At 46.7% G+C, this 22,921-nt stretch overlaps 1 protein-coding gene and 2 pseudogenes across 4 annotated transcripts in view; 2 read left to right on the forward strand and 1 right to left on the reverse strand.

Moving 5' to 3' along the window:
- FAM228B (family with sequence similarity 228 member B) overlaps positions 1-2,043 on the forward strand; it is a 45,239-nt gene extending 43,196 nt beyond the window's left edge. For both annotated transcript variants that reach the window (XM_082745138.1, XM_082745137.1), the window contains exon 10: positions 1,780-2,043. In XM_082745138.1, the coding sequence (XP_082601264.1) occupies positions 1,780-1,809 (30 nt within the window). In that variant the 3' untranslated portion in view covers positions 1,810-2,043. The remainder of the gene's footprint in view (positions 1-1,779) is intronic.
- A 5,067-nt stretch (positions 2,044-7,110) lies between these two features.
- LOC309871772 (heterogeneous nuclear ribonucleoprotein A1 pseudogene) lies at positions 7,111-8,496 on the reverse strand (annotated as a pseudogene). Its single transcript has one exon. The product of its transcript is annotated as a heterogeneous nuclear ribonucleoprotein A1 pseudogene (transcript).
- A 509-nt stretch (positions 8,497-9,005) lies between these two features.
- On the forward strand, positions 9,006-13,864 carry LOC309870605 (protein FAM228A-like; annotated as a pseudogene). The gene is made up of 3 exons: positions 9,006-9,011; positions 9,276-9,424; positions 13,766-13,864. The product of its transcript is annotated as a protein FAM228A-like (transcript).
- Positions 13,865-22,921: the final 9,057 nt, after the last annotated feature.

Raw genomic sequence — 22,921 nt, forward strand, 5'->3', positions numbered from 1 at the left:
AAACAGGGGAGGTAGGGTAGGGGAAGTACATCATCAGAACAGGTTTGAAATGAACAGCAGGGAAGAAACCCAAGTTGCTTTATACTTTACTGTGCTTATACTGTACAAATCCATGTTACAATGGTTGTGAGTATCTTGACTTTAACCAGCACCCAAAAGGATTATTCTTTTTACTTTGTATCTGTGTCCCTCTGATTGCCAAAACCTCCTTTGCCTCCAGATTTCCCCTCATACAGGAAAACAGATTATAATCCAACCAGGACCCCTCAGGACAAAAATCTAGGAGTCATGTTTGATTTCTTGCTTTTTCCTCACTTCCCTGTCTAGCAGGTGTCGGCTCTGTTCACTTAGTAACTTTTCGGTTTCTCACTATTCTCCCCGGTTCAGGCCGTCGTGTTCCTACCTGGTCTTCCTCCTTCTGCAGTTGCCCCTGTATCATCCGTTCCCCATGCAGAAGCTGTGTTCTTTAAAAAATGTTAGATCCGATTTCTCCCCTACTCAAAACCTGTGAATGGCTTCCTTTCACACTTTGGAACTTATCCTAATTCCCTACTGTGGTCTCTAAGTCCCCGGACCATGGGGCCCTGCCTCCGCTCCAACCGCAGCTCCTGTCTTCCCTCCACATTTGCTGTGCCGGCCTCACCAGCCTTTTTTTGTCTTTTTTTTTTTTTTTAAAAGATTTTATTATTTATTGAACAGACAGAAATCACAAGTAGGCAGAGAGGCAGGCAGAGAGAGAGGGGGAGGCAGGCTCCCCACCAAGCAGAGAGCCCGATGCGGGGCTCGATCCCAGGACCCCGGGATCATGACCTGAGCCGAAGGCAGAGACTTCGGTTGTGAGTATCTTGACTTTAACCAGCCCCCAAAAGGATTATTCTTTTTACTTTGTATCTGTGTCCCTCTGATTGCCAAAACCTCCTTTGCCTCCAGATTTCCCCTCATACAGGAAAACAGATTATAATCCAACCAGGACCCCTCAGGACTGAGCCACCTAGGCGCCCCCTTTTTTTGTTTTCTGAACTTACCAACTTGGCTCCCATCTCAGACTTTTGCTTCTGTCCTTCCTTCTACCAGGAACATTTGTTCTCGAGATTTCTCCGTGTCTTACTTCCTCAGTTCACCCAGACCTGGGTGACCTTTGCACAAATATCTCCTCAGAGAAGCCTTCTCTGACTTTTCTAGTTACAACAGTCCTCCCGCCATATGCATTCCCCTATCCTCCCTACCCCCTTTTACCTGTAAAGAGGTGGGATTCTGGACCCAAATAGAGGGAGAGTACATGGGTGTAGCTTGGTGAATTTTGTGAAGGAGCATTGTTTATTTCTGTTCACTTCATTACACAAGTGAGAAGGTCATCTGTCGGTTGACAGTGAAGGTAGAAGACCAAGATTCAGAGGTTTGAAAAAAGGGAAGAAAGGAAGGTAGTATTTTCTAAATCACCATAATCCTAGTGTAAATGGGTACTCCAGACATCCTGACAGTCTGAAAGCAGGACCATGGGGGGGTCCCTCAACTCCTGTCACACATCAGTGATCTACCCCTCCACTCCATAATAGGGTTGGCTTGTCCCCAAATCTCTGCGTGTTTTGAATCCAGAGAGAGTGAGGAGAGGCTGAGGTGGGTTTCGGTGGGTCTTTGCCTGAGAGAGGAGTCCCTCAGCTCTGGAAGGACAAGGCTTCCGGGGGGCTCAGCTCTGCCGGGCTGAGGAACTCTTTCTGCTCTGGTAGGCTCCCCATTCCTGTACCACACGTGACTCTTCTTTTCTGTCACCTTTAAAAGGTTTTAGCGACCAAGGAGTGTACACCCTGATCCTTGATCCGTGAGGGGCACGAAAGAAGGCTGCTCCGGAGGAAGTTATCCGCCGGGGGGACTCACTTATGGTGAGGACCCAGGAAGGCGCTCAGCCACTTCCCTTCTGAGTTCAGCGTCTGTCTGGTAGTTCAGGAATCACAATACCATGTATTGATGGTTATTGCCAATGTATTTTCTGTAGATGTTAAATATTGCCTGAAAGATCCAATAAAAATAAGGATAGCTACTTTACTGAGTGCCTGTCTCACTTCACTTGATCTTTCCTGAATCAAGGTAGGTTCCGTCAGGCACCCTTAAAACCACTGCCTCACATTCTTGCCTGTTTTCCTCCTCTCCCCTCCCCTCCTCTCCCCACCCTCCCCTCTTCTCCCTCCCTCTCCTCCTCTCTCTCTTCTTTCTTCCTTCCTCTCTTCCTTTCCCTCCCTCTCTTTCTTTCTTTTTATCTTTCTTTCTTCTTTCTTTCTCTCTCTTTTCCCCTTTCTTTCATTTTATTTATTTGTTTATTAGCAGGAGCAGGGGACAGACAGAGAAGCAGGCTCCCACTGGAGCAGGGGGCCCCGGGACCCAGGGACCATGACCTGAGCTGAAGGCGGACCCTTAACCGACTGAGCCACCCAGGTGCCCTTCCCCAGCTTTTTCTAACAGACTTCAGAAAATTTAAGAATTCATTTTGAGGATGATGACCCACTTGCTGATTCTGACTCTGTGTGTCACCCTTTGGCTCATGTTGAGTGTGATCCCTAGTCAGGGGAAGATGGCAGGATTTTGCTTTCCTTAGGCAAAGGGGACACTAAAAATCATCCCTCTCCTAGTCGTAGCCCGAGTTCATATAGGAAAACTGTATATTCTCTGTAGTATGAATTTATAAGACGTCAACTAATTTGAAACAAAATTTAAGGTAGCGTTGGATTGGACAGTTGAAGGCCCCATGTGCGCGCGCCCTCTACCTCCCTGACCTCCCCCACACTTGACTGTCCCTTGCTGGGACAGGGGCTTCCAGGGAAGTGGGCTCCGGTTTCAGCCCAGTGCTTTAGTCTGGTTTGAAAAGGACGTTCCTAGATCAGACGAGATCGGGCGCGTTCAGGGTGGTATGGCCGTTGGGACGCCTGGGTGGCTCAGTTGGTTAAGCAGCTGCCTTCGGCTCGGGTCATGATCCCAGCGTCCTGGGATCTAGTCCCACATCGGGCTCCTTGCTCGGCGGGGAGCCTGCTTCTCCCTCTGCCTCTGCCTGCCATTCTGTCTGCCTGTGCTTGCTCTCTGCCCCTCTCTCTCTCTGACAAATAAATAAAAATAAAATCTTTAAAAATAAATAAATAAATAAATAAATAAATAAATAAATAAAAAAAGAAAAGGACGTTCCTTTTCCCTCCCTTAATCCTCTCGGTCCTGATCACCTGCTGGAGGTGGGTTGGTGGGTTAGCCGGCCAGGCACTCCACCCAGGGGGAAAAAGCCTGTGGGGAGGCTCTAGGTCCTGGAGGTGGTGGTCCGGGAGCGGGGGTGAGGGTGGGGGTCCTCCGCGGTGACGGGTGGGTGTTGGCCCAGGCCTGCCAGCCAGGAGGACCCGGCAGCCACATGTGGGGGAGGCATAATCACCCCTTTGGAAACAGGCTCTAGGGCGCCATGGATTTCTGTTTTGTTTTACTCAGAACTCAAACTGCTTTCTGTCTTGCGAAGTCTCTTCGATTACTCTCTCTTCGCTCAGGGATCCTATTATCCATGGCTTCCAAGAAAGTGCCTACCTATGGTGGACATTACAGGACGGAAAAATTGAAAGAATGGCCGGAGACAGTCAGTTGCTCTCATGGAGGTATAGGAACGTGGTGTTCTGGGATGTAAGTCATTTGGGTGATGGGACATAAATCCCTTGAGAACTATTTTGTCTGTAGTCATGGCTCTAGTCTCCAGAACTAGAACAGCTCCTGGAAGAGAAGAATTTCTGTGAGTGGGAATGAATGATCCAGGATCAAATGTGGCCAAGAGTGTGGCTCAGTTGGCCGGCCGGCTGTGGCTGCGTGCCCCAGGGAATTCTGATACTTAAGGGTATGGTAAAGCAATGATTGTTTTTTTAAAAAAAGATTTTATTTATTTATTTATTTATTTGAGAGACAAAGATCACAAGTAGGCAGAGAGGCAGGCAGAGAGAGAGAGAGAGAGAGAGGGAAGCAGGCTCCCCACTGAGCAGAGAGCCTGATGTGGGGCTCGATCCCAGGACCCTGAGATCATGACCTGAGCTGAAGGCAGAGGCTTAACCTACTGAGCAACTCAGGAGCCCTAAAGCAATGATTTCCTCATCAAGTTTCATTATTTTATACAATCCTATAATTTGTCTCACTGTAAAGAAAAGCTTGTGGATGCTTCCTTTCTTTTGCCATGGTAGCAGTTAAGAGTGGTGAGACCTTTAGCATTGGTGTGTGTGCACACAGAAAACTGTGGGTCTCACAAATGCTGCCAGAAATCATTAACCTTCCTGTTTTCTGGCAAAATGACGAAGTAATTATTGAAAGCAACAACTGTTTATTTCCTTTAAAAGGGTGGTTCAAAATTTGGACACGTGATCAATAGTATTTATAACATTTATTACTAATATTAATAGGATGGCTAAAATATGTGGTTTTCCAAGACATTTGTCAAAATAGATGTTTCTACTTCAAATAGATTGATTTAAGTTTATAACATCAGGGGAAAATATTTAATTATTTTACATGATTTTTCAATTGCCATCTTTTTTTTTTTTTTTTTTTAAGATTTTATTTATTTAACAGGCAGCTAGAGAGGGAATACAAGCAGGGAGAGTGGGGGAGAGAGAGGCAGACTTCCCACAGAGCTGGGAGCCCGAGGCAGGGCTCAATCCCAGGACGCTGGGATCATGACCTGAACCATAGGCAGTTGTTTTACTGACTGAGCCAACCAGGCTCCCCTTAATTGCTGTCTTAGAATAAGAAGGCTTTAAAGCAAGATTCTGCTTATGTTACCTAGAGAGCTTTATTTTGAAGACCCAAATAGCTATCTGAATATTATTTTAGATTTCATTTGTAACTGTTAAATGTATGGATAAAACTACAACTCTCGGGCGCCTGGGTGGCTCAGTGGGTTAAGCCACTGCCTTCGGCTCAGGTCATGATCTCAGGGTCCTGGGATCGAGTCCCGCATTGGGCTCTCTGCTCAGCAGGGAGCCTGCTTCCCTCTCTCTCTCTCTGCCTGCCTCTCTCTCTACTTGTGATCTCTCTCTGTCAAATAAATAAATAAAATCTTAAAAAAAAACCACCTAAAAAAAAACTACAATTCTCCTTTTTGAGGTCTCTCTTATTCACAGATTTGTTATTTGAGTTTGGGGTTTAGTTTGTTTTGATGCATTCACTGTGGCAGAACCAAAGATCGAATAATAAAGTTTTAAGAATCTGGATCTTTTTACACTAATTCTTTTAGGCATAGCATTTCTCTTCCAGATACTGGACTTTTATTGCCTTCCCATTTGTTCCTACTTAGTCCTATAAACATAAAAGCTGGAAAACCAGTTCATAGTGATCCAAATGAAAAACCCCAAGGTGAGGTTTAAGTGCATCAGTTTTACCCAAACTCATAATGGAAGCAGCAAGTCTCTAGATGTTAGATAATCTTGGTCCTAGGCCAGGAGCTGCCACTAACTGGCTCTTTTTTTACTTAAAAAGAGGTTTTGACTTATAAAGAGAACCAGCAGAAGTCAAAAACTTCAAGGGCCCTTTAAAACATACCTAGTGAATGCCTGAAAAGAGGATTCATTTTATAGAGGATCCCTTTAATTAGTAAGCTTTCTCGGTACTTCAAAAATATGATTTAATGGTATGACGTGTAAGAGATTTGTTTCAGTTAATCTGGGTAGGGAGGCCGGGGAGAGTGAGCAGGGTTATAGGTGAAGTAAGATTGACTCCCCGAGTTGATAATTATTGAACCTGGGTGATGGGTTCACAGAGAATCATGTTTGAAAATTGCCTTAATAAAAAGTTATAAAATAGTCTTTGAGGTAACAGGCAGTAGATACACAGTAAAACTATTGTGTAAAATACAATGGGTTTTGTGATTCTGGTTGGTTTCTTCAGGATTTACATCCGAATACTCAATTCTATAATTTTAGGCATTAGCTAGAGAAGACATTGATGAAGCTGTCCGTGCAATATTATTTAGAGGAAATTACGTTGCCAAGGTGAGAGTTGGCTACAGGCTGTGGATTCTAAGTGTCCAGGTAAACAAGAGTGGCGCGTGGCCAAGAGGATGTTACTGTGTCACAGAGACTCGTTCTGCTGGGAGAAGGAGCCTCCTCTGATTTGTTTATTGATACAGCATAGATCTGAGATTGCCCAGCTCCTTGCTGGCTCGCCCAGAGGTCAGGATTCCTAGATCTGCCCGTAAGGGATCTGAGAGATTGTTCTAACTGCTTCCCCTCTGTGTTCTGGTATTGAATAGAAATTCTCTCTGACTCCAACGAAATCTCTTTCTCATATGTTCCCACATCACAATGGGGCTACGTAAAACCACCCGAAATGGTATTTAAGGGTAATGACCAAACAGTCCTGAGAGTTACTATGAAATTAATAAATTTAAAGGACTTTCTTTCTTTCTCTTTCTTTCATTTTTTTCTTTCTTTCGCCTTTCCTTCCCCTTCCTTCCTTCCTCCCTCCTCCCTTCCTTCCTTTCTTTTTTAAGAGAGTATGAGGGGGAGGGGCAAAGGGAAGGAGGGATACATTTTTTTAAAAGATTTATTTATTTATTTAAAAAATTTAAAAAAATTTATTTGGGGGGGGGAGCGCGCACAAGCTGGGGGAGTGGCAGGCAGCGGCAGAGGAGAAGCAGGCTCCCCACTGAGCGGAGAACCCAATGTCGGGCTCAATCCCAAGACTCAGGGATCACAACCCTAAGGCAGATGCTTGTTATCCAGGTGCCCCAAGATTTGTTTATTTTGGAGAGAGCGAGAGAGCGAGAGCGAGAGCGAGAGCGAGAGAGAGAGAGAGAGTGGGGGCGAAAGGCAGAGGAGAGAGTCTCAAGCAGACTCCGCATTGAGCGTGGAGCCAGATGGTGGGCTGCGTCTCAGGACCCTAAGATCATGACCTGAGCTGAAATCAAGAGTTGAACACTTGACCGACTAAGCCACACAAACACCCCAATAAACTTAAAGAAAGATCTGTTTATTCTAGAGAGCGAGAATCTTGAAGCACACAGAGTCCTTGCAGGGGCTCAGTCTCACAACCCAAGAAATCAGGAACCGAGGCCAAACCCAGAGTCAGATGCTTAACCCACTGAGCCCCACGCACACCCCAAAGAAGTTTTTTTTTTTTTTTTTAAAAAGACACATTTATTCAGCGTCATGATCAGACTATTACATTTAGCAATCAACAGCATGGGTGCAAAAAAAAAAAAACAATCTACATTAAAACCCTTTGTTGGAATGCTTTACACTTTCCACAGAACAGAAACTAAAATAACCTGTTATACAATTAGTCACAAATACAGTCCTCGAGTTTTTTTGCCCATACACATGAGTATTGTCTAAAACATGTCTTCTTTGTAGCAGCTAGGCCCTGCCACCACTGTGCTCGGCTGAGTTCACAAATCTGTTGTAACCTGTAGCTTCCCTGTCACTTCTCTGGCTCTCCTCTCCTGCTAAGCTTTGTTTCCTGGCAGTAATTAAAACCTTCTGCCACTGCCATAGCTGCTGCTGCTGCTGGAACCACCATAGCCACCTTGGTTTCGTGGTTTGGCAAAGTATTGGCCTCCACCACCATAAGGGCCAGAGCTTCTGCCTCCAAAATTGCCTCCTTTCATGGGTCCAAAATTTGAGGATTGATTGTTGTAATTGCCAAAATCATTATAGCTTCCGCCACCTCCAAAGTTGCTTCCATCATTACCAAATCCGTTATAGCCATCCCCACTGCCACCATATCCACCACCACCTCGACTGCCACCAAAGCCACCTCGACCACTGAAGTTTCCTCCGAGACCAAAGTTGTCATTCCCACCAAAACCACCTCCACGACCACCACCAAAGTTTCCAGAACCACTTCGACCTCTTTGGCTGGATGAAGCACTAGCCATCTCTTGCTTAGAGAGCGCTTTCCTTACTTCACAGTTGTGGCCATTCACAGTATGGTATTTTTGAATGACAATCTTGTCTACAGAATCATGGTCATCAAATGTTACAAAAGCAAAACCCCTCTTTTTGCCACTGCCTCGGTCAGTCATGATCTCAATCACTTCGATTTTCCCATACTGTTCGAAATAATCTCTTAGATGATGTTCTTCAGTGTCTTCTTTAATGCCACCAACAAAAATCTTTTTCACAGTTAAGTAGGCACCAGGTCTTTGAGAATCTTCTCTTGAGACAGCCCTCTTTGGTTCCACAACTCTTCCATCCACCTTGTGTGGCCTTGCATTCATGGCTGCATCCACCTCCTCCACAGTGACATAGGTGACAAACCCAAAGCCTCTGGAGCGCTTGGTGTTCGGATCTCTCATTACCACACAGTCCGTAAGTGTTCCCCATTGCTCAAAATGGCTCCTCAGACTCTCATCGGTTGTTTCAAAGCTCAGACCTCCGATGAAGAGCTTCCGCAGCTGTTCAGGCTCTTTGGGAGACTCTGACTTAGACATGACGGCGGTGGGAGGGGAGACTTTAACGATGCTTACTCGGTGGCGTCCACAGGCAGAAAGGAGTAACCTAACGAACGTATCTGACCCCAAAGAAGTTTTAATTTTAATGAGAGAGATTGAAATTTGGTGTTAAAATGGTCCTTTGATGTTTGTAATTTATAAAGGAAGTTCACATATATTCTCACTTGCACATCAAAAGAGGTAGATGGGATTGGTCTCCTTGTGTAGATTCAGAGAGTGGTGCTGGGGCAGGTCTAGTGCCCTTCTTACTCTACCAATTTTGTTGTAGACTTTACTGATGATGAAGCCTGGGGCCATGCCGTGGGTGACAGGAAAGCTCTGACATCCTTAGAAGGAAGCAGGAGTTGGGTGAGTTAGGAATGGTTTGGCTGTGGTGTAACCTGAAGACACACTTCTAGTTTAGAACTTTCCCTGGGTTCCTCCTGCCCTGTGCTCTCATGTTCTCTTCCTGAACTTCACTGTGTTCTTCTGTTATCTCATGCTCGGACCTTGCAACCCGAAAATATTGAAGGCTTAGGAGTGGGAGCAAGTGTTTTTTGCCTTTATTCAAATGATGGTAAGTGGAAAACTTCTTTAAAGATTTTATTTATTTATTTGACAGAGAGAGATCACAAGTAGGCAGAGTGAATGGGGGAAGCAGGCTCCCCACAGAGCAGAGAGCCCGATGTGGGGCTCGATCCCAGGACCCTGGGATCATGACCTGAGCCAAAGGCAGAGGCTTAACCCATTGAGTCACACAGGCACCCCAATAAGTGGAAAACTTCTTAATAATGTGTTTTCCTTGTATCCTCTGATTAGAGATTAGATACATATTTTTAAGCAAAGAAGAAAAGAGATGTTACATAAGAAATGGGTTGAAAAATGTTGCACAGCCTTTTCAGAGAATTATAGACAAAGTAATTTCATACCGACAGTTGGAAAAAAATGAAAGAGAATTTTGAATATTTTTTACAGAATACCAATAAAAGGGTTTTTTTTAAATAAAGTATAATTTATGGAGTCAAGCCAACATTTTCACTGGTTATGCAAACAGTCCTAGTGTTATTTTTGTATTTATGATGAATTCATGGAATTATAATACTATTATATTATAATACTACTATATTTTTAAACTTAGGGTTTCAGAAGGAGGAAATAGAAATATTTACTTGGAACTAGATTTACCAGGAATGTTTTTAGGTAAATATAAAGAGAATAGCAGTAGCCTAAACCATAAGGAAATTTATTTTTAACTAAGAAGTTGAGGGTTGGGTGGTCTTATGATGGTTTCTGACAGCAAAACAATGTTAGTCACCCCGGTTTCCTGTAGTTCTTTGCTGCTATCCTTAATATTTTCAGTTTTTTCCTCATCATTCTTACATTTGAAGATTTAATTTAATTAATTAATTTATTTGACAGAGAGAATCAGAGAGAGAGAGATCACAAGTAGGCAGAAAAGCAGGCAAAGAGAGAGAGAGAGAGGGAAGCAGGCTCCCCATTGAGCAAAGAGCCTGACGTGGAACTTAATCCCAGGACCCTGAGATCATGACCTGAGCTGAAGGCAGAGGCTTAACCCACTGAGCCACCCAGGCACCCCTCATTCTTACATTTGTAAGCACACTTGGTTACTCACAGCTTCAGGTGTTAGATCTATGCTCAAGCAGGAAGAAGGGGTAAGGAATGGTGCCAGCATACCCTTTTCTTACAACTGATCCTTTGATCTGGAAGCAGAAGGAGTACCCAGAAGCTCCTAGCAGATTTCCGCTTAGGTCGCATTATCCATAACTGGGTCACATCACAAGAGCTAGCTAGAAGGAGGGCCAGGAAAGAGAATGTGTGGCTTTCCAATCCTTGAGTAGCAAGAGGGCAAGGGAGAAAGGGACTTCATGGCTGTTGAGTTGGGAGGGACCACTGGTTTCTATACACTGTTCTTCAGTTTGGCTCTACAAAAGAATAACATTTTGACTGCTGCTTTTGAAGATTTTTTTCTGTTTTAGCTTTGAGGTCAGGATCCTCCTTTGGAATTTAGGTCTGCCTAGATTTCTAGGCATTTACTATAGATCTAGAGTAGTTTTCCTGGAATGTCAGAGTATTTATTTGCTGAGCAAAATTTCTGGATGTGAGCATTAAATACTCTTCCTAAGCACTCTAAGGGGCAGAGCTCAGTGTCAGAACCAAAGTGCACAGTATTACAATTATGCCCAGAAAGTTGATTAAGCATCTGCCTTTAGCTCAGATCATGATCTCAGGGTCCTGGGCTTGAGCTCTGAGTTGGGCTCACAGCTTAGTGGGGGAGTCTGTACCTCTGCCCCTCACCTAGCTCATGCTCTGTCTCTCTCTCTCTCAAATAAACAAACAAAATCTTTTTTCTTTTAAGATTTTGTTTATTTGTCAGAGAGAGAAAGAGAGGGCACAAATGGGGAGCAGCAGACAGAGGGAGAAGCAGGTTCCTCACTGGGCAAGGAGCCCGATGTGGGACTCGATCCCAGGACTCTAGGATCATGACTTGAGCCAAAGGCAGACGCTTAACAACTGAGCCACCCAGGTTTCCCTCTAATAAATAAATAAAATCTTAAAAAAAAAGCATGTGTTGAAATATGAGGTTTTGTTTTGTTTTAAAGATTTTATTCATTTGAGAGAGCAGCATTTATGTATTTGAGAGCATGCAAAAGCACACAAGGGAGTTGGGAGAGGCTGAGCGAGTAGAAGAAGCAGATCTCCTGCTGAGCAGGGACACTGGTTCAGGGCTCAATCCCAGGATCCTGAGATCATGACCTGAGCCAAAGGCTGACACTCAACGGACTGAACCACCCAGGGGCCCATTAGTGTGCATGGTTTTTGTTTGTTTGTTTTTTAAAGATGTTATTTATTTATTTGACAGAGATCACAAGTCGGCAGAGAGGCAGGCGAAGAGAGACGGGGAAGCAGGCTCCTCACTGAGCAGAGAACCCGATGCAGGACTCGATCCCAGGACCCTGGGATCATGACCTGAGCCGAAGACAGAGGCTTTAACCCCCTGAGCCACCCAGGCGCCCAGTGTGCATGGTTTTAAATGACTGTAAAATCAGTGTGAGTGGACTGTGGGAGCAGACTTCTAAGAAAACATCTGGGCTCTCAGGCTGTATGAAGGGAGGTAGTACTTGGAGTGGGAAGCATCAAAGTCCCCCCTTGCTCTCCTGTCACTCCGGATTCACACTATAGAGGGGACCATCACCAGTTGCGGAACCTTTAGAAGAGGGTGGAGGCTTGATGACACTTCAAGGGAGGCAAAGTGGGAAGGGGTACGGGGTAATTGAGCCCAAGGAAGAGAGGACAGGAGAGGGAATGAGAACTTTAAATATTTAAAAGGCTGGCATATGGGTGATGGGTAGATAAATTTTGCGTTGCTCCCACTAGAGAACTAGTATCTGCCCAGGGCAGTGACAAGGTGGATTTCAGCTCAGTCTGAGGACAAACCGGTGGTTAGAAGGACCAAAGTGCTTTCCTGGTGGAGCAGAAAGTTCTCAGGCTAAGGCTAGTTGCTGACTTCAGACTAAAGCTTGATGATTACTTCTCTCTGAAGGTGGTGGGCTGTCAGTGCCGTCTAAATTACTTCTCAGGTTCCTTCTTACCCTTTGAATCTATAACTATATATGAAAGCAGAATAAAGCATTTCGCATTTTTGAATCTTGCAAAACACCGCTGTATGAAGTGATTTGCTCTTAGGTGTATTTTTGTTTTTTTCTAAAGTAAATTGTATTTGGAGACCTTTGTGATCCTAAAGTATGCAGGACTTTTTACATGACAAAAAAGGACCCAAATTATCAAAGGTAAGTAAGATTCATTCATTCATTCTTAGAAGCTCTGGGGTTGGGGGAGAACCTAGTCATTTTCAAAGTCTTGTAATTACTCTGTATTCATTTAAAAATCGACAGAAGCATTTCCTCTGAGTTTTAGAACAGGAACCTACAGGAATTTCACCTACCGGGGAATTTACATGTGTGTGTTCCTCCACTTCCATTCAGCAAACTGGAAGCCCAGGAGGGAGACATGGCAGCAAGTGCAGTGGGGTGTGCAGGTGTCATGGTGCAGGGGGCACTGGCCCAAGAGGCAGAGCTCCTTTCTGTGGAAGGTGGAAGGAGGGGTGCCGGGAAGTTTGCCCAGAGAACCGGTAGTTGGGCTGGTAATGAATCTTCACGTTTCAAACTCACCAAGGTAGAGTTAAAATTTCACAAAATTTTGAGATGTAGTTTCCAGTTTTTACTCCCGTGTAGCCAAAGTAGCCACCTGGTATTAGAAGTCATTAACAATGGGACGCCTGGGTGGCTCAGTGGGTTAAGCCGCTGGATCATGACCCCAGGGTACTGGGATCGAGTCCTGCAATGGGCTCCTTGCTTAGCAGGGAGCCTGCTTCTCTCTCCGCCTCTGCCTGCTTATGTGCTGTCTCTCCCTCTCTTCCTCTCTGACAAATAAATAAATAAATACAATCTTAAAAAAAAAAAAAAAAGAAGTCATTAACAAAGTATGCGTGGCTCTCTCTGGCTCTGAAGAGGGAAGCAGTTTGTTTTGCCTCTTCCAGAAGACCAAGGCAGATCATTGTTACCAAGATAAGAAGTTGCTTTTGGCTCCGGGAGACTTGCTGGTGTGGGTCGGTCAGTCGTTTTGCTGCCTCGCTTATTCAGGACCTGTTTAGCTCATCCGTGCTTGGGGAGCCGGCGTCGGGCCGGGTGTCCGGGGGGAAGTGAAGGAGCGGAAAGGGGCCCCTCGTCTAAAGTCCGTAATCAGGAATGGGGAGGGGGAGAAAGCCACCTTTCTCCGCATCCTCGGTAGCCCGGCCTCCTGACGCTCACCCGGGCCAAGGCTCCCTGCTCTTCTGTTCTCACAGACTCCAGAGACTGGTGGCCAGGTCTCCTGGGAGCGCTCCTACCGCCAGGCCACCCAGAGATGCTGCCTTGTGCTCCTAAAGCGTCCTGGGCTGATCCCGTTCATGACTAGATTGTCACTGTGTATGACCTTCTATTCTAGACCGAGAGATCCTTGAGGACAGGAGCTCACTGGGTTGTGGCACACGATGGCGTCGGCAAGTATGTATGGGCCGATGCAGGGATGCGGCGCATTTCTTGACAGAGTATGTCGCGTCTCTCTGGGTGGCCCTCCCTCCAGTAAGCCACTTGCGGCTCAGTGAAATGTCCTGAAGGGAGACAGATGACATGCACTCTTCTGCTACGTGGATTGACAGTATTCATGCGTCCTTACTCCTTGTTGTAAAATAAGGTGGAATGCTTCAGACGGACTTAGAGAGCTTACTACGTACACACTGTAGTAGGACCCTCAAAGTTCTTTTTCTTGTAGGTTATGGTCCTCTCATCTTGTGATCATCTGTTTAGAAGACAGCAGGAGACGGATGAAGAGAAGAGAGCTCTTTTTCAGTACAAGACCAGTCCTTTGTGATCACTGGCTTTGTTTTTAGAGACTTGTAATTGTCCGGTGATTGCCTACCTCAAGAGTGATTGGAGTTGACTTTAAGAGTGTTGATTTAGCTTAGTTTTTTTTTTTTTTTTTAAATGTTCCTCTAGGAAAGGATATACCACTTTATAAAAAAGATTTCATTTATTTATCTGATAGAAGACACAGTGAGAGAGGGAGCACAAGCAGGGGGAGTGGGAGAGGGAGAAGCAGGCTTCCTGCTGAGCAGGGAGCTGGGTGTGGGGCTCCATCCCAGGACCTTGGGCTCATGACCTGAGCTGAAGGCAGACATCTGATGACTAAGCCACAGCCCAACATATAGGAATTGATAAGAAAATCCATTCATAGCTGTAGGATAGCACCCCACTTTTTAAAAATTAATTAAAAAAATATATTTTATTAACTTAGAAAATACATGTGTGCACAGGCAAGGGGGTGGGGTCGAGGGAGAGGGAGAAACAGACTCCCACCGAGCATGGAGCCTGATGGGGGGCTCCATCCCAGCATCGTGGGATCATGACCTGAGCTGAAGGCAGATGCTTAACTGATGGTCCCTAGCACCCCACTTTCAAAAGCTGGTCCCTGCCTTTGGCTGACATCATGATCCCAGAGGTGGGGATTGAGCCCCACTTTGGACTTCCTGCTCAGCGGGGGGCCTGCTTCTCCTTCTGCCCCTCATCCTGCTCTTGTGCTCTCTCCCACATAAAAACAAACAAATAAAATCCTTAAAAATAAAAAAGTAAAATCTCATCCCAGTGCACTAACCAAATTTTCTAGTAGGTGTTACTAATAGTAGATTTTATCTATTTTCCTTCCTATGATAACCACTTCAAAGATTTTTTTCCCACAGAATTTTTATTTTTTAATAAGTATTTTAATCACCCAGTACACATCCTGACAAGTGCACTCCTCAATCCCTATCACCTATTTAGCACATCTTTTAACCCACTTCCCCTCTAGTAACTATCAGTTTGTTCCCTATAGTTAAGAGTCCGTTTCTTGGGTTGTCTCTCTCCCTTTCTCTTTTCCCCCACATTGCTCATTTGTTTCTTAAATTCCACATATAAGTGAAATCCTATGGCATTTGTCTTTCTCTGACTTACTTCACTTAGCATTATACTTGTTCAGCTTGATTACTTTCCATTACTCTGTCTTCCAGGTCAGTAATTCATTCCTCTGCTTTTCCAGCCTGCTATTCATTTTATCAAGTGTGTGTTTCATTGTGTTCATTGAGTGCTTTATCTCTGCTATGTTATTTCTTATCTCTGTGTTAATGGTTTCACAGATATCTCCATTGTTTTCCCAGATCCAGAGTGTACCTTATGATCAATGCTTTAAATTCTCCATCAGCCATGTTACTTATGCTTAGATTTTGGCTGTAGCCTTGTCCTGTTCTTTTATTTGGGACAAATTCCTCTGTCTTATTTTGTCTAAGACTCTGCTTATTTCTGTATGTGAGGAAAGTCAGCTACGTCTCCTGTTCTTGAGGGTGATGGTCTTGTGAAGAAGAGGTCTGTGGTGCCCTGCTGTGTAGTGTTTCCTGTTCCCCAGGGCCTGGCACCTCCAGAAGTGTCTCCACCGTGTGCTGTGTATACTCTGCTCTTTTGTCTTGACCACTTTATGCTGTAGGCTAGTCATTTCCAGAGGCTCTCTTTGCCTGTTGTGGGCATGTTTGGTCCCAGGCCTGAATGTGGCATGTTTTAGCTAGGCGGGCTCTGGTCTGCATTTTATTTTATTTTATTTTCATTTATTTATTTGACAGAGAGAGAGAGAGATCACAAGTAGGCAGAAGCAGGCAGAGACGGAGGGAAGCAGGCTCCTGACTCAGCAGAGAGCCTGATGCGGGGCTCAATCCCAGGACCCTGAGATCATGACCTGAGCCGAAGGCAGAGGCTTAACCCACTGAGCCACCCAGGCACCCCTATTTTCCATCTTGTTGTTGTTGTTGTTGTTACTTTATACTTGATTCTAGATATTTTACTAATTATCTCTTCAGTTGTGTCTAATAATCTCTTGTTAAACCCATCAGTGAGTTATCTTCAGGTGTTCTATTTTTATAGCTTTAGCATTGCATTTGGTTCTTTTTCTGGGAGGTTTGGGGAAAGCTCAGGGCCTGAAGGGTCTCCCTCTCCCACCCTGGGGGATCCTATCTCCCATGTGCCTACCACCGGGAGGAAGATGTTGAGAACAAGGTTAACTACCCACCTGCCAAGATAGCAACCAGGCCTGGGAGAAGAAATTCACCAAAGATATGCTGGGACCGTGGAGGAATCAGTCCCTCCCCTGCCACCTGAGGTCGGCACATTCCCTCAGCAGAGAAAATAGCCAGGGATGGCCAGCTCATTCTTTTTTTTTTTTTTTAAGATTTTATTTTTTATTTATTTGTCAGAGCGAGAGCGAGCACAGGCAGACAGAATGGCAGGCAGAGTCAGAGGGAGAAGCAGGCTCCCTGCGGAGCAAGGAGCCTGATGTGGGACTCGATCCCAGGACGCTGGGATCATGACCTGAGCCGAAGGCAGCTGCTTAACCCACTGAGCCACCCAGGCGTCCCTGGCCAGCTCATTCGGAAAGAGTTCTCTCCTCTCTGAAGTTGTTCAATAACTTTAAAATTGGGAAATTTTTTTCCTAGGAGGTCGTGGTAAAACATTCTCTTTTTCTAGTTGTTGCAGCAGGAGTGTTGGCCTGTGCAAACTTGTAAGTTCTACACAAAAAATAGAAGTCCTGTTATGTTCTCCTGATATTTCCTTTTAGTCTCTCACCCTGAGTTTTTCTGGAACGAACAGTCTGCGTTCTGTTTCCTCTTCTGATTTAGAAATTTTATGTTTTATTTCTGCTTTCTTGGCTTCGTTATACATTTGAACAATTTTAATTTAAACATTAATAATTATGTAATTCCTTATCCCTCAGTGAGACAAAGGCTTTGTTTTGCTTTATTTCAACCCCCCACTTTCTTGCTCCTTGGTTCCTTAGGTGGCTGTCAGCCCTTTAGTCTGGCGTCCTCGAGTGAATTTTCCACCTTGCAGCCAGAGGACTCTCTCAGAAGTGATCACCCCTCTCCACTGAAAACCTTCCAGTGGCTTCCCATAACCCTTACAGTAAAGTCCAGACAGCACATTAGGTGCTGTCTGGACTCTGCCACCCTTTCTGTCTTCATCTAAAAAATCCCTTTCCTAAACTACAGAAATATCTGGGTCGAGTCAGCACAGTTACAACTGCCTGCAACGCCACATTGGTTCATGCCTTTGCCCCTTCTTTTCATTCCTGACCATCCCAATCCGGACGGTAGAGGGCATTCTCAGGCCCTCCATCTGCCTTTTCCTACCCCAGCAAGCCCCTTGAGGGCAGGGACTGTGTCGTCTTTATCTTGGTGTCCCCAGCACAGAGCTGGAATGCAGTCGAGGATGAGTAAATCTTGTTGAATGAAGGAAGGAAGGAAGAAGGCGGCTTAGATGCCGAGATAGGCCTGGGGTTCCCAGGGCAGGAATGGGGGCAGCCCTGGGGAGATCCTCTGGCAGGACATACCCGGAGGTGCCTCCACATGGCTGCTCAATAAAGTAAGACAAGTACTTAAAGAAAAGGTGGCTGTGTTAGTCAGAGACAGTTTGATTACAAAAAGCAGAATCCTTCTTAAGTCAGAAAAAAACCCAGCAGGGGGTGTGGGAGGAGCCTTGGTAGGTTAGAGAGCACTGGTCTATTATGAAGTTACAGTCAGTGTCTCAGCCCATTTGGCTGCTACAACAGAATACCAGAGATTGGGGGCCTTATAAACAACAGAAATTAGGGCACCTGGGTGGCTCAGTTAGTTAAGCGTCTGCCTTCAGCTCAGGTCATGATCTCTAAGTCCTGGGATCAAGCACCATGTCGGGCTCCCAGCTCAGTGGGGAGTCTGGTTCTCCCTCTCCCTCTGCTTGTGCTCTCTCTGTGTCTCAAACGAATAAATACAAAATACTAAAAAATACAAATAAACAACAGAAATTTATTTCTTACAGTTCTGGAGGCTGAGAAGTCCAAGATCAAGGTGCTGGCAGATTCGGTATCTCATGGGGGCCCACTTCCTGGTTCTTAGGCAGCACCGTCTTGCTGTGTTCTCACGTGGATAAGTGGGTGAGAGAACATTCTAGGGCCTCTTTTATAGGGGCATTCCTTCACGAGGGCTCTGACCTCATGACCTAATCACCTCCCAAAGGCCCTACGTCCTAATCCCATCACATTGAGGGCTGGGTTTCAACACAGGAATTTTGGGGGGTACAAACATTCAGATTGTAGGGCTCATGAGGACAGCCAGGCTGCGTAAGGACTGACAGCCGTGTCCTTTCCTCTTTGGGACTTTGTGGCTTTCATCAGAGCTTCTTTGTGAACCTGCTTCACAAAGTTTTCTCTGCATACTGGGGAAAACAATAGGATAGGGTAGGACTTAGATCCCAAGTCTGCACACTGGCTTTCTCTGCGCACTGGCTTTCTCTGCTTTCTTGTGCATGTGCTGGAAAATGGATGCATTGGGCCTACCTGAGTTTCTGGTTTGGGCGCTCTAGGACTGCCTGAAAGCCGTCCTGTCTCACTTATAACTGTGGGGCCCGAAACCCTGGACCAGGTACCTTGGCCATAGGCAGAGAAGGGTCACATGACTGTCTAATGGTTGTGCTAGCAGGGGTGTGGGTGCGGCAGACCTATTGATGGACAATTGATGGACAGCCACTAAGTGATGTGAGTTTGCAAAATTAATTTTCAGACAAATATCGAATAATACAATTCTGTTTATATGGAATTGAGATACTTTTTTTCCTCCTGCTTTTCTTTGCAGTTGTGAAAAACTTACCTGTTCAGAAAACAAATGTCTGCCTGATGAAGAGAACAAGACCACCGGCCCAAGTCAGAGGCTTTTGAAAGGAAGTTTCATCCCTCGAAGCTCAGCCAGGAGAATAAAAGGGACGAGAAGCACTGTGTGGTGAGTGGAAAAGATCTGGGGGGAGCAGGGCGGGGAGGGCCCAGGTTTGCCGCGTGCACGAGACAGCAGACATTGATCGTGGCATCTGAGCCGTGGACAGAGCCCGCCTTCTCCCATGGCTCCCCCAGGGCAGAGAAGGCAGGAGCCCGGGAAGGGAGTGAGAGAAAGGATGCAGAAGAGGCTTCATTTAATGCACGAGAATCGATGGGTTTGCCTCTGGGCTTCGTGCTGCTGCACAGATGAGACAGCCTCTGGCAGGGAGCCTGGGGTCTGGAAACTCAAAGAAGGAGCATGTTAGGGAAGCCTGGACCCTGCTTTTGGGGGGACAGATTGTGCCCATACAAGATGAGAGAAGCTCTGGCCACAGAGTTCTGCCCTCTGAGATCTCCTCAATTTTTTCTGGAGTTTTTGCTCTTCCGCCGTTTTTCTACCATTTATACATCCAACCCAGACCAAACCAATTTGTTCTCCTGAGTGTAGTCACAACAGGTGGGAATCTTCTGAAATGAAATTTATACTAAAAATTAGGCCAAATGATGGTTTAGATACACGAAAGTTATTTTCTATGTAAGCATTTTCCACAAACAGGTTTCTTTTTTCTTTTCTTTTTTTTTTTAATGATTTTATTTACTTATTTGACAGACGGAGATCACAAGAGAGGCAGAGCGGCAGGCAGAGAGAGAGGAGGAAGCAGGCTCCCTGCTGAGCATAGAGCCCGATGTGGGGCTCGATCCCAGGACCCTGGGATCATGACCCGAGCTGAAGGCAGCGGCTTAACCACTGAGCCACCCAGGCGCCCCCACAAACAGGTTTCTTATCGAGAGCTCACGATCTGCCTGGCACATCTTCCCTCTCATTCTCTCATCTTCCAACATCCTGTATCCTAGTGCCCGAGCGTGAGGAGGCTTCCAGGTGCCTGGGAACTGTAAGGGGTTCAGGACTGTCTGCAGGGCCGTGCATCTGTGTGTTCACCAACTGCCCCGCTCTCGCCTCCAGCACACGCAGGACGAGGGACTAGTTTTCTTGAGCATGAAAATCTTGTTAGATGTTTTGTGATCCAAGTCCTACCCTATCCTGTTGTTTTCCCCGGTCTCTCAGAAATGGATTCTCCTTATATGGTTGCTTCCATAACACTTTCCTCAGCAATTTTTAAAAAAAGATTTTATATGTTTGGGAGAGAGAGAGAGAGGAGAGAGAGAGAGAGACAGCACAAGCAGGGGGAGAGGCAGAGGGAGACGCACACTGCCCACTGAACCGGGAGCTGGATGTGGGACTTGATGTGAGGCCTTTGGGATCATGACCTGAGCCGAAGGCTGCTGGTTAACTAACTGAGCCACCCAGGGCCCCCGTCAGCAATGTCTTCTGTGGATCATTCTGAGAGCCAAGCCCCATAGTTCTGGCAGGGAAGCCTGACTGCTGTTACCAAAAGAGCCCCAAACTGGAATGTGGTCTACACACGACAGAAGTTTATTTCTCGCTCAGGTACCGGAACAGGGTAGGTTGGCAGGCTGTCCCTCTTTCATGCCGTCCTCTGTCTGAGGGAACCTTTTAGTGCCCAGGTTCCAAGGTTGCCTTGGGGAACTCATTCCTGTCCACCTGAAGAGGGAAGAGGCCATGCAGCAGTGCCCCCCTGGGAGGGTAGGTGGGCCAGGTCTCACACGTTCCGACCTGTGAGGACCAGTCACATGGCTGTCCCCAACCACAGGGGGGTTGGTGCTGGGAAGAGTAGCCCCTCTCTGCTCTGAGCACAATGGCAGAGGGAGCGAGTGTTTTGTGGGGAGCTGGTTCTCTCTGTCCCACCACAGGAAGGTTAGTACGGTGTGGAGTCCAAAGACCCAGGACTTGGGCTGAGCGTTGGCTGAGCATGGCAGAAGCCCGAGAGCAGGGGAGAGGTGAGGAGAGGGCTGCCTGGGAGGTCCCAGCTCAGGCAGGAGGGTTGAGTGTTGGGTGGGATCCTCTGAGGATCCTCCGAGGCCGCGTCCTTGCCCGGCAGCCCCCTTCCCTACCCTACACTCAGCGCTTCCCTCTGTTCATAGGTTGGAGGAACCGGACAGCACAGACCATGCTTGGGCGGCGGCCGGGGGAGGCCAGCATAGGTGCGGGGCACGGCCTGGTCCTGGGGCAGACCTGGCCTCCCTGCCGCTGGGGCTCGGGTGAGGCTGCCCGGAACCGCGCCGTCTGCAGGGAGGCCCCTGGCAGTAAAGCTCCGCCGGGCTTTAGCTTGTGGTGTCTGTGCAACAGTTAGAATGCTGCGACAGGGTTTCTCTCTCCAGATACTGCGAGACATAAGCACACAGGAATAGTTACCGTTTATTGAGCTCCTGTTGTGAACTAGGTGAGGCGTTTTACTCACGTAGAAGCTTTGACAGTAAGATAGTAGTAGTAGCTCCTGTTACATGAAGCTCAGAGGGGTTCGGGAACTTGTTCAAGGTCCGCTGCATCGTCGAAAGCAGCAGCATTCTTGATTCCAAGTCCAGGCCCTCCGGTGCCAAAGCACTGGTCTGCTCACCAGAGCGCTTCTCTCCCCATAACGTCGGTCAGACTGGTCAGGATTCGGGTCCCTTTCAGAGGGTGGTTATCCTGCGGGTTGGTGTGCCACAGTGTCCTGATCCTGAAGGGCACGGACGGTGGGGTAGGGGTTGCTGGGCATCCCTCGGGTCCGCTCAGTCCTTCCCTGGGGGATGCAAGGAATCTAAAGGCATAGCCCGTTCCCTCGCCCTTCAGAAAATCAAGCTCACCATTCAGTCAGGAGAGAACTTGATTTCTTAAGAGGCAGAGCTGCATCCCCAGGTCAAAGCAAGTGACTGGCGTTGCTGGGAATACAGACATCGAATGTCCTCCAGAGTTTCAGAGAAGTTATCTGACTCACAACCTCTAGGCTCCTGCTCTGAATCTGAAGAGAATCCTGACGTATGCAGACGTCAGTGAGAATGCAAGTCCCCACCACCCTGGGAAAAGGATTATTCTGTAGGTCAGGTCAGAAGTAACCCAAGAACTGGTTTCAAACCAGCCGGACCCACCAGTGAGCGTCTCAGGCTTTAGAAGTCCAGGCAGAGGCAGACTTGGACACTGACCTATATATCTGCTTCCCAAGACCCTAAGGGAGACCCTCTAGATCAGGGAGGCTGTGCCTGACCAGCCAAACTTTGCCTTAATTGATGCATCCAGTTGTTTTGGTTTCAGATGTTGAGTGGGGTCTCCTTTGTTGACACTGGGCCATATTTCTTTTACATCTAAGTTGTAACAAGTCAGTGCCCAGGATTAATACCTAGAACGATGATTTTTTTTACTTGAATATTCTGAATTATGTTTTCTAGCCTTTTTTTTTTGCTCAGTGATTATGTTGAGACAGAAGTGGGGGCTGTGTTGGAGAGACACCTGGACCTTTCCTGTTCTTCCAGCTCCCTGAGAATTAGGGCTCCCCCAGCCTGTGTGGTTCTTTCCAAAAGTCAGCTGTTGGTCCTGCTGCACTCACGAGTCCTGGATTTAGTGGGTAAGACCTTATTTTTATCAATGTTCAAAACAAATTTCATACTCCAAACTCCAGAGCCCAAATAAGCAGCTCCAACGGTGCGTATGAGGCTCATACAGGACAGGGAAGGGGAAAGGGGCTGCGAGAGGGCCCCTCCAAGGGGCCTGCTCAGGTTTAATGTTTGTGCATTTTCTGGAGTCCCAAGTTACCCCTGAGGTTCCTGCTCACCTGGCAAGCAGAAGGACTCAGAAGGGTCTTGCTCCCACAGATGTCAGCAGTCTAGCCCCCTAAGATGACCAAGCCCCAGAAACAGCAGGTGAATGGACCAGAGTCCTAGAGCAAGTAGGAGTTAAGACGAGGCTGCAGGGTCTCCCAGGCACACCCCACCCCCACGCCGCCCTTGGTTTTGCCACTGTTGTAGAAAGAAAATTTGGTTTCATTACCAGCAACCCCTGAAGTTACCTTTTAATTTTTTTTAAAAGATTTTATTTATTTGAGATAGCCAGCAGGACACCACAAGCAGAGGGAGCAGGAGAGGGAGGCACAGGCTCCCAGCTGAGTAGGGAGCCCAGTGTGGGGCTTGATCCCAGAACCCTGGGATCATGACTTGAGTCAAAGGCAGACA

This window comes from Mustela nivalis (genome assembly GCF_964662115.1).
Source record: "Mustela nivalis genome assembly, chromosome: 8".
Taxonomy (NCBI): domain Eukaryota; kingdom Metazoa; phylum Chordata; class Mammalia; order Carnivora; family Mustelidae; genus Mustela; species Mustela nivalis.